The following is an 11,574-nucleotide window of genomic DNA, read 5'->3' as shown; positions in this document are numbered from 1 at the left end:
TTAGAGATGGCATCTCACTATGTTGCCCAGGCTGGAGTGCAGTGGTGCAATCAAACTCCTGGGCTCAAGCCATCCTTCCACCTCAGCCTCCTGAGTAGCTGGGACTACAGGTGTGCACCACCAGCCTGGCTAATTAAAAAAAAAAATTTTTTTTTTGAAGACAGGGTCCCACTATGTTGCCCAGGCTGGTCTCGAACTCCTTAGCTCACTTGTTTGGATTTTGATTGGGATTGCATTGAGTCTATAGATCAAGTTGGGAAGAAATGACATTTTAACAATATAAGTCATCCTGTCCATGAAAATGAAATATCTCTTCATTTATTAATATTTAGATCTTCTTGATTTTGTCATCACAGTTTTGTAGTTTTCCTCATGTATATCTTTTATACATTTGGTATAATCTGTATAATCCAACCATATGTTGTCTATAATAAACTCACTTTGGATACAAAGACACAAGGAAGTTGAAAGGAAAATCATGGAAAAGATACTTTATGCAAATAGTAACAAAAATAACGATGAGGTGGCTATATTATTATCAGATAAATAGATTATTTCCAAGCATGGTGGCATGCACCTGTAGTCCCAGCTACTCCAGAGGCTGAGGCAGAAGGATCACTTGAGCCCAGGAGTTCGAGGTTGCAGTGCACTGCTCTCCAGTCTGGGCAACACTGTGAGATGCTGTCTCTAAAACAAACAAATAAACAAACATTATAAGTCTAAAGTTACAAGAGATAACAAAGGATATTACATTTTGATAAAACTAATTTTTTAAGAATATGTAACAATTGTAAACATATACACATCTAATAACATAACTCCAAAATATATTAAGCAAAAGCTGACAGAATCAAAGAGAGAAATACAATAATGGAAGAATATATATATATATGTTTTGGTTTTTTTTTTTGAGATGGAGTTTCGCTCTTGTTGCCCAGGCTGGAGTGCAATGGAGTGATCTCGGCTCACTGCAACTTCTGCCTCCTGGGTTCAAGTGATTCTCCTGCCTCAGCCTCCCGAGTAGCTGGGATTACAGGCATGCGCCACTGCGCCTGGCTAATTTTGTATTTTTAGTAGAGATGGGGTTTCTCCGTGTTGGTCAGGCTGGTCTGGAACGCCCCACCTCAGGTGATCCACCCGCCTCCACCTCCCAAAGTGCTAGGATTACAGGCGTGAGCCACCACGCCCGGCCTGGAGGGATACATTAAAGGGAGTTCTCCAATACAATAAAGGGAGTTCTACAATAATGGTTAGAGACTTCAGTAACCCACATTCGATAATGAATAGAACAACCAGACAGAAGAGTAATTAGGAAAGAGAAGACTTGAACAACCCTATATGCTAGTGAGACCCAACAGACATGTACAGAACACTGTACTCAACAAGAGCAGAATACACACTCTTCTCAATGCAAATGGAATATTCTCCAAGAGAGACCATATATTAGGCCACAAACCAAATTTTAATAAATTTTAAAAGATTGGACCAGGTGCAGTGGCTCACATCTGTAATCCCAGCACTTTGGGAGGCCAAGGCAGGTTGATCTCAGGAGTTTGAGGCTAACTGGGGCAACATAATGAGACCCCATCTCTATTTTTTAAAATAAAATAAAACATTGTATCATATTGTATTATATCATAGCATCTTTTCCACTTACAATGAAATGAAACTAGAAATCAGTAACAGAAAGAGGCCAGGCACGTTGGTTCATGCCTGTAATCCCAGGACTTTGGGAGGCAGAGGCGGATGGATCACCTGAGGTCAAGAGTTCGAGACTGGCCTGGCCAACAAGGTGAAACCCTATCTCTACTAAAACTACAAAAATTAGCTGGGCATGGTGGTGGGTGCCTGTAATCTCAGCTACTTGGGAGGCTGAGGCAGGAGAATCACTTGAACCCAGGAGGCAGAGGTTGCAGTGAGCTGAGATTGCGCCACTGCATTCCAGCCTGGGTGACAGAGCGAGACTCCGTCTCAAAAACAAAAAACAATTAAAGAAGGAAAACTGAAAAGCTAACAAATATGTACAATAACACATGCTGAAACAACCAACAGGTCAAAGAAGAAGTCACAAGGGAAATAAGGACAGATATAAAAATAAATGGAGAATGGAATAGAATTGAGAGCCCAGAAGGAAACCTTCCTATATATGACCAATTACTTTTTGACAAGGGTGCCAAGACCATTCAATTTGTTACATACAGTCTTTTCAACAAATGTTGATGGGTATCCAAATGCCAAGAACGAAGTTAGACCCTTACCTTATACAATATACAAAAATTAACTCAGAATGGACCAAAGACCTAAACTTAATAGCTAAAATTATTAGCTATTAAAATTTAAAACCCTTAGAAGGAAACAAAAGGGAAAATCTTTATGACATTAATTTGGCAATGATAGCTTGGATATAACATTAAGAGCTCAGGCAACAAAAGAAAAAATAAACTGGACTTCAAATAAAAACCTTTAGTTCAAGGCCGGGTGCGGTGGCTCATGCCTGTAATCCCAGCACTTTGGGAGGCCAAGGCAGGTGGATCACCTGAGGTCGGGAGTTCAAGACCAGCCTGACCAACATGGAGAAACCCCATCTCTACTAAAAATACAAAATTAAAATTAGCTGGGCATGGGGACACATGTCTGTAATCCCAGCTCCTCAGGAGGCTGAGGCAGGAGAGTCGCTTGAACCCGGGAGGCAGAGGTTGCAATGAACTGAGATCACGCCATTGCACTCCAGCCTGGGCAACAAGAGCGAAAACTCCGTCTAAAAAAAACAAAAAACAAAACTTTAGTTCATCATAGGACACTATCAAGACAGTGAACAGACAACTCGCAGAATGGGAGAAAATACTTGCAAGCCATATATCTGATAAAGGATTAAAATCCGGAATATATAAAGAACACCTGGCCGGGCACAGTAGCTCACACCTGTATCCCAGCACTTTGGGAGGCTGAGGTGGGTGGATCGCTTGGGGTCAGGAGTTTGAGACCAGCCTGGCCAACATGGCAAAACCCCGTCTTTACTAAAAATACAAAAAATTAGCTGGGCATGGTGGCAGGCACCTGTAATCCCAGCTACTCAGGAGGCTGAGGCAGGAGAATCACTTGAACCCAGGAGGCAAAGGTTGCAGTGAGCCGAAATCGTGCCACTGCACTCCAGCCTGGGCAACAGAGCAAGACTCTGTCTCAAAAATAAATAAATAAAAATAACAAATGTTCACTATAATGTGGAAAAATTGGAACCCTATGCATTGTTATTGGGAATGTAAAATGTTGCAGCTACTCTGGAAAACAATTTGGCCATTTCTCATAAAATTAAACATAGCATCACCATATCATCCAGTGAATCCACTCTTAGGTCTATTCCTTAAAGAAATGAAAGCAGGGACTCAAACAGATCCTTGTACGACAATGTTCATAGTGGCATTATTCATAATAGCCAAGAGGTGAACACAACCCAAATGACCTTCAATGGATAAACCAATCAACAAAATGTGGAAATAACTGGAATGGAAATAATGGAATATTATTCAGCCATAAAAAGAAATGAAGTTCTGATACATGCCAAAACACGGATGAATCCTGAAAACATTATGTGAAATGAAATAAGAAAGACACAAAAGGACAAATATTATATGATTCCACTCATATACCTAGAATAGGCATATTCATGGGACAGAAAGTAGAATAGAGGTCAGCAGGGACTTGGAGGAAGGAGAATGAGAAGTTATTGTTCAGTAAGTACAGAGTTTCTGTCTGGGATGATGAATTTCTGGAAATAGTGGTGATGGTTACCAAACATTGTGAATGCACTTAATGAAATGCCACTGAATTATATTAATACACTTAAAAATGATTAAAATTGTAAATTTTATGTTATGTATATCTCACCAGAATTTTTTTAACTTCCAATTATTTATTCCTAATTTATAAGAAAGCAATTGACTTTTGTATATTAACCTACCTGCAACCTTCTTATGATCACTTTTTGTTGGTTCTTTGGGATTTCTTTATATAAATAATTATGTCATCTGTGAACAAAGACAGTTTTATTTCCTCCTTCCCAATCTGGATGCCTTTTCTTTTCTTGTCATATTGTATTAGCTAGAACCTCCTGTGCAACGTTGAATAGGAGTAGTGAGAGGAGACATTCTTGTTCCTGATCCGAGGGGGAAAGAATATAGTTCCTCACCATTAATTATGATGTTGGTTGTAGGTTTTTTGCAAATATTCTTTATCCAGTTGAGGATGTTCCCCTCTATTCCTAGTTTGCTGTGAGTTTTTACGGTGAATGGATGATTGATTTTGTGAAATACTTTTTCTGCATCTATTGAGTGAAATACTTTTTCTGCATTGGTATGATTTTTCTTTGTTAGTCTATTGATGTAATGGATTATAGTGACTGATTTTCCTGTCAAACCAGCCTTGCATACCTGGGATAAATCTCACTTTGTCATAGCGTGTAATTCTTTTTATACATTGTTGAATTCTGTTTAAGTTCATATGTACTGCTATAACAAAATACTTGAGACTGGGTAATTTAAAAGAACAGAAATGTGTTCACAGCTCTGGAGCTAGGTAGTCCAAGATCAAGGCACTGGCAGGTTCAGTTTTCTGGTGAGGGCTACTCTCAGCTTCCAAGATGGCGTTTCATTGCCTCATCCTTCAGAGGGGAAGAACACTGTGTCCTTACATGGCTGAAGAGGCAGAATGGAACAACGCTGAAGGCTGCAAAACCCCCACCTCTTAATACTCTTGCATTGGACATTTCAACATGAATTTTGGACAGTAACATTCAAACCATAGCAGATTTCATGTGCTAATATGTTGTCGAGAATTTTTATATCTCCAATACAAAAGATGCAAAAAAGATACATTTTGTACATGGTAGATACATTGGTCTGTAGTTTTCCCCTCTTGTAGTATCTTTTGTTTCTGTATTAGAATAATGCTGGTTTTATAGAGATAAGGAAATATTCCCTCCGCTTCTATTTTCTGGAAGAGGTTGTAGAGAAGTCGTATTAGTTCTTAGAATTCGCCAGTGAAAACACTTGGGCTTGATGCTTTCTTTTTCGGAAGATTATTGATTATTGATTCAATTTCAAAAGTAGATATAGGTCTATTAAGATTATCTTTCTCTTTTGGTGTGTTTTGGTAGATTGTCTCTCTCAAGGAATTGGTCCATTTCATCTAAGTTATCAAATTTGTGGGCATAAAACTTTTTTTTTTTTTTGAGACGGAGCTCGCTCTGTCACCAGACTGGAATGCAGTGGGCCAATCTTGGCTCACTGCAACCTCCGCCTCCTGGGTTCAAGCAATTCTCCTGTCTCAGCCTCCAGAGTAGCTGGGACTACAGGAGCATGCCACCACACCCAGCTAATTTTTGTATTTTTAGTAGAGATGGGGTTTCACCATGTTGGTCAGGATGGTCTCGATCTCCTGACCTTGTGATCCGCCCACCTTGGCTTCCCAAAGTGCTGGGATTACAGGCGTGAGCCACCACGCCCGGCTGACTTTTTTCTTCTTACATGGCTATCGTAGAACGTCTATTAGACTTTTAATGTCTGTGGGATTAGTAGAGATAAACTTTTTTATTTCTGATATTAGTAATTTGTGTTTTCTCTTTTTCTTGGCTAGCCAGTCCAGACGTTTGTCAATTTTACTTATTGTTTCAAAGATTTCGCTTTTGGTTTCAGCTTTTATGTTTTGATTTTCTCTATAATTTTCCTCTTTTTAATGTCATCCTTTTTTTTCTAATTTTTTTTTCTTCTGTTTTAGGTTTATGTAATTCTTCTTTCTCTAGTTTCCTAAGGTGGAAGCTTAGACTTTTAATTTTACATCTTTCTTCTTTTCTAATGTATTCATTCAATACTATAGATTTTCCTCTAGCACTGCTTTTGCTGCATCCATACATTTTGATAAGCCGTATTTTCATTTTCATTTAGTTCAAAATATTTTTTTAAATTTATCTTGAGACTTCTTTGACCCATGTGTTATTTGGAAGTATGTTGTCTAATGACCAAATGTGGGTTTGCTGCAACCCACAAATTTTGATGAGTCATATTTTCATTTTCATTTAGTTCAAAATATTTTTTAACATTTCTCTTGAGACTTCTTTGGCCCATGTGTTATTTGGGAGTATGTTGTCTAATGACCAAATATTTGGTGGCTTTCCAGCTGTCTTTCTGTTACTGATTTCCAGTTTAATTCCATTGTGATGTGAGTATACCTTGAAGATTTTTACTCTTTCAAATTTGTTAGAAGTGTGTTTTATGCCCCAGAATATGGTCTATCTTGGCGAATATTTCATCTGAGTTTGAGAAGAGTGTATATTTGCACTCATTGGATGAAGTAGTCTATACATATCAACAGGTCCAGCTGATTGACGATGCCCTTCAGCTCAGCTATGTCCTGAGTCCATCAATTACTAGTAGATAGGTGTTGAGATATCCAACTATAACAGTGGATCTGTCTGGTTTTTCTTGCAATTCTCTCCTTTGATGGATTCCATATTTTGAGGCTCTGTTGTTAGGTCCCTACATATTAAAGACTGCTATGTCTTTCTGGAGAATTGACACCTCGTCATCATGAAATGCCCCTCTTACTCCTGGAAGTTGTGCTTGGCCACTTCGGACTCGGCCTCTGAAGCCTCCTCATGCCTGCGTGAAGGAGGTGGACGGCGCCTGGTTTTGTGAGGTTGGCGTACATGAGCTGCTGTTATCCACAGAGAAGCAGCCAGGGACTAGTGATGAAGTACTAAGTGTCTGGTCAGAGCTCTGGGCCTTATCTGTCTCCACGTCGACTCCCGCGATCGTTTTTGCCTTCGCTTAGTTTGTCGTCGAATCCACCTCGATGAAACCGTTTGCTTTTTCCTGTAAATGCTTCCCATTTTAGCAACCGCCGCTTGCAGTTTGGCCACAGAATCTAAGCTCTTCCCAGGTAATTTGCGTATGGTTTTTTCGTAGTGCAAAACTCTCTCCCGGGGCTTCAACGCCTCCCGCAGCTCGGCCCAGCTCCTCCTGAGTCCCGGGATCTGGGGCTGAGCCCCCGCCGCGAAAACCTCCCGAGCTCAGGAGATGAGCGGTGGACGCTCGGGCCCGGAGCCCCTCGGCTCCCCGAGCTCGCGCTCTAGCCGCGGCCGTTAAGGGTTTTGATCCGTTACCCAACGGCTGTCAAAAGAGGAGCACGACGTGAACTTCCACCGACAATCGTTTAAATACTGCAGGCGAAGGATGGGTTCTTATTGTGAGCACCTACTGAGCTCTGTTTAATATTTGGGAGAGGGCGAGGGTAATTTTTTGTTGTTTTGGGGTTTTTTGTTTTTTATATTTTTCGGTTTTTTTCTGTACCAAAAAGTGACTCTAATTAATAATTGCGAAACGTGTCTTCCTCCGTCTTTGCTTTCCGGTTCCTTCTGGCAAACCGGCAGCTGAGTCCAGATTGTGAACTTGAACTTGAACTTGCTGAAGAAACTCCGGGCGGCCCTCTGCTGGCCGCCGCCTTTGCCAGAGGGAGAGGCTGGAGTCACCCTGTTGGGCACCATTTCTGGGGCTGGCACCTGTTGGGCTGCCCGGCCGCGCGTACCTGGTCCCATCGGGGGCTCTGCCCACTCCACTGATGACGCGGGTAGAAGGGAGGCCGCAGGGACACTCTGGGTGGACTGGGCCGGGTGGGCACCCCCCAGCTGCTCGCTGTGGGGTGCGGCACCGAGGCCTGGTTGGGCTGCAAGGAGACCGACTGGGATTCCCGGGCTGGTGGCCGGGGAGACGGGGTAGAGGTGAGAAGCAAGAGCCCAGGAGGCCTCAGGCCCCAGCGCTGTGGGGTTGCCGTTGTCGTTCTGGGTGGAGGTCTGGCCAAACCGGCTTTTGCCCCGAGTGAGGAATTCCTGCTCTTTTTGGTGTTGGTGGGGAGGTCACTGTTCACAGCGGGGGCGGGGTTCGTCCCCTCCAGGCTAGTAGGGAGCTGGCTGGTGCATTGCTGTGTTGCTGCCCTTCTGCCCTGTCTCCTGATCCTGTTCAGACTCTGGGTGGCTCCTTTGAGTCTTCTCAGGCTGTGAAAGATGGGAAAGGCAGGTTGCTGAAACCACTGCTGCTCCGCGCTGGCAGAGACCCTGAGCTGTACCTCCTGGGATGAAAGGAGAACCCAGGAGCAGGCAGGTGACCACGGCTTCCTCATACTTCTCAGCAAGTCCTGGATATCTTCCTGTCTGTAACCCATGGATACCATGAACTTAGTTTGCAGGGGGTCCTCCCAGTAGGAGAATGGCTGCACATAGCACTTAAGTTCCTCACCTTCATGACTCACATTCATCCATGGACCCCTCACACTGTGCTCTGAAGGGCCTCTCTTGCTGCAATTGACAATGAGAAATTTCTTCAGCAAGTTTTCACTCTCCGGGGACATGGAGGAGGGAATGGAATACATCCTGCTCAGTACCTGCTCCTATAGCTCCTTGAAGTTCTGTCCATCGAAAAATAAGGATCCATTTACCAATATATACAGGATAACTCCCAGATGCCATACGTCCACCAGCTCATATTTGTGGCCCTAGAAGAATTCCAGGGCAGCCTAAGGGGACTGCCACAAAAGTTATCCAGCTTGTTGCAAAAGGTGAATTTATTCCTGAACCCAATCTGTGATGTTCATGTTAACATGGACAATACATTTCTGGTGACAATACACAATATCTGTGGACAATGCACTTCTGGTAACAGCTTGCACAGCAGACACTTTTGGTGGAATTTGCTTCAGGCCTCTTTCCTGCTGCTGTGAGCAGGTATTCACAAACTTCTCGCTAGCGTGCTTTGTGATGAGTCAGAGATTACTCACTATCGATCACAGCAAATGCTTCACTATGTTGGGGTGATCTGAACCTTCTTGGTTCCTACTTTGTGGATGGTGTCTGGAGGCTGGAGGAGATCTGCTGAATCTCATCAATGAACTTCACGGCCGCTGCTTTCCCAGTCAGGATGTCCCAGGCCAACCCCACCTTAGACAGGTTGTCCTTGATGATGGTCTCAAGGATCCTAGCTGCCAATAAGGGTCCCTCCTCAGCAGAGATGGCTGAGAGGCTCTGTGGCATGTGGGACTTACTACTGGGCTTGGAGTCAAGGTGTCCCAGGTCGGCTTAATTTTGGGAAAAGCTGGTGAGAAGCTTGGTCCAAATCACCTGAAAAGAAAATCACTTGCATAGTTCACCTAATGAACGGATCTCTATAATGGAATCAAAACACAATGCTGGACAAAAATCAAATAAGCAAAAGCAACAAACTGAAAAGGAAATGCTGAGTAAAAAAAGAACTTAAAAATTAGAAAATAAAAGAAAACAGAACAAGAAGAACCAGTAACCTCAGCCAAGCCAGGGACTTATATACGTGCTTGGAATTCCAAAGCAGCCGTTCCTTATGAGGAAGAACTAAGCTTAGTAACAAGGCTGAGCATAATCTATGTGGCTTTCTCATGCTTTGGTCTCAAGAACTCTTTACTCTTAAAGAAAATATATTGAGGACCATAAAGAGGATTTTTTATTAATATGGGTTACAGTTATGAATATTTACCTTATTAGAAATTAAAACCTCTAGGATGCTTCAATGGCCTTTTCTAGTTTGAAAAGATAACAGGCTGGGTGTGGTGGCTCACGCCCGTAATTCCAGCACTTTGGGAGGCCGAGGTGGGCAAATCAGCTGAGCCTGGGAGTTTGAGAAAAGGTATAAAAATGTTTGGCTTTTAAAGAGCCCACAATATCTACACTTAAAATATTTCATTTTTTCTTTAAACTCTAAATGATTGGTCTCAAAATGATGCCACAACTTAGCTGGCATTATGATAGTGTACAAGTATGTTCTGTTGGGTAAGACACAATAAGATTCATTATTACCATCTGCAACACTGAGGGGAAGATAGCTTTCATCATATTTTCTCATTTAAAGTTTTGCCCAGTTTCATTTGCATAGATTCCGCTCTTCCATGAGCTGCTATGTCAGTCTCAGTATCTTTCAATGTAGAGTTTGCAGCTATGAGTTGAGAAAGCACATTTTCTACTCTTTTTAAGTGAATAATCCACTGTGCCTGGTGTACCTCTCCTTCAGCATAGGATAGGGACTTCCAGGTACTGTGCCCGGTGTACCTCTCCTTCAGCATAGGATAGGGACTTCCAGGTACTGGACCCGTCACTAGCACCTCAGTGGGGAGAACCCAGATGCCCCTACATGATGTTTAAAGATGCTTTATATAATAAAAGTGCACAAATCATCAGCCCACAGCTTGGTGACTGTTCACATATTGAACTCATCTATTTATCTAGTATCCAGGTCAAGAAACAGCCATTACAGTCCCCCAAGATCCCACACCCCTTTTCCAGTCACTTTCTCTGCAGTGATAACCACTCTTCTGTATTTTGACAGCATAGATTCATTTTGCTTATTTTTGAACTTTACATACGTGGATTCATACAGTATTGGATCTTTTGTGTCTGCTTCCTTTGCTTAATTTGTTTTTTGTTTGTTTGTTTGTTTGTTTGTTTTGAGACAGAGTCTTGCTCTTGTTGCCCAGGCTGGAGTGCAATGGCACGATCTCAGATCACTGCAAACTCTACCTCCTGGGTTCAAGCAATTCTCCTGCCTCAGCCTCCCAAGTAGCTGGGATTATAGGGGCCTGCCACCATGCCTGGCTAATTTTTGTATTTTTAGTTGAGACGGGGTTTCGCCATGTTGGCCAGGCTGGTCTCAAACTCCTTACCTCATGTTCCACCTGCCTCAGCCTCCCAAAGTGCTGGAATTACAGGCATGAACAACCTCACCTGGTCCTTTGCTCAATATTTTTGTGAGATCCATCTATATTGTTTATTATTCTAAATGCTCATTGTGTGATTGTAACACAATTTGTTAATTTGTTTACTCATTTTACTGTTACTGGGCAGTTGAGTAGTTCTCAGTTTTCAGATGTTATAGTGCTGCTGTAAACATTCTTGTTCAGGTTTTTGGGGGACATATATATGGCTTTCTGTTGGATATATATAAATATATTAAGGGTGTGGCTGAATAACCATTTGACAGTTTATGCTAACAAGGTGACTCATGATAGGCCCCTTAGGCCAGGTGATATCAGCCTGACCTCCAGAGAGTGGGGTGGGGGCTGGAGACTGAGTTCAACCACATGGACAGTAAGTCTATCATTCATACCCTATGTAATGAAGCCCCAATAAAAACTCTGGATGCTGAAGCTTAGGTGAGTGTCCCTGATTGGCAGTACTCTATATGTGTTGTCTCACACATCCAAATCAGCAGGGTAATGCATTCTGAGGACCCCAGAGGCTTCACATTTGGAACCCTCTCAGATTCTGCTCTATGAATCTCTTTCTTTGGCTAATTTTGATCTCTATCCTTTCCCTGAAATAAATGTAACTGTGAGTATAACAGCTTTCAAAGAGTTCTGTGATTCTTTTTAGTGAATTTTTGAACCTGAAGGTCATTTTGGAAACTTCCTGAACTTGCAGTTAGGTCAGAGGTGAGGGAAGTGCTAAAACCATGCCCACTAACCTTGTGGGACCTCCTTGCAGGGGGTATCAGAGGCTTGGGCAAA

At 42.4% G+C, this 11,574-nt stretch overlaps 1 protein-coding gene across 1 annotated transcript; it reads right to left on the bottom strand.

Moving 5' to 3' along the window:
- Window positions 1-619: 619 nt before the first annotated feature.
- On the bottom strand, window positions 620-9,278 carry LOC129006508 (serine/threonine-protein kinase MARK2-like). Its single transcript, XM_054436219.1, has 2 exons — window positions 3,959-9,278; window positions 620-687 (listed from the first exon to the last, which is right to left on the bottom strand). Exon 1 carries the CDS (start codon window positions 8,416-8,418, stop codon window positions 7,519-7,521), a length of 900 nt encoding a protein of 299 aa, XP_054292194.1. The 5' UTR covers window positions 8,419-9,278; the 3' UTR covers window positions 620-687; window positions 3,959-7,518.
- Window positions 9,279-11,574: the final 2,296 nt, after the last annotated feature.

This window comes from Pongo pygmaeus, chromosome 8 (assembly GCF_028885625.2).
Source record: "Pongo pygmaeus isolate AG05252 chromosome 8, NHGRI_mPonPyg2-v2.0_pri, whole genome shotgun sequence".
Classification (NCBI taxonomy): domain Eukaryota; kingdom Metazoa; phylum Chordata; class Mammalia; order Primates; family Hominidae; genus Pongo; species Pongo pygmaeus.
The sequence above is the reverse complement of the archived record's forward strand: the minus strand, read 5'-3'. Positions and strand labels throughout refer to the sequence as shown.

Excerpts from the sequence above, each read along its gene's own strand:
- LOC129006508 (XM_054436219.1), bottom strand. The coding sequence starts at position 8,418 with ATGTATTCCATTCCCTCCTCCATGTCCCCGGAGAGTGAAAACTTGCTG.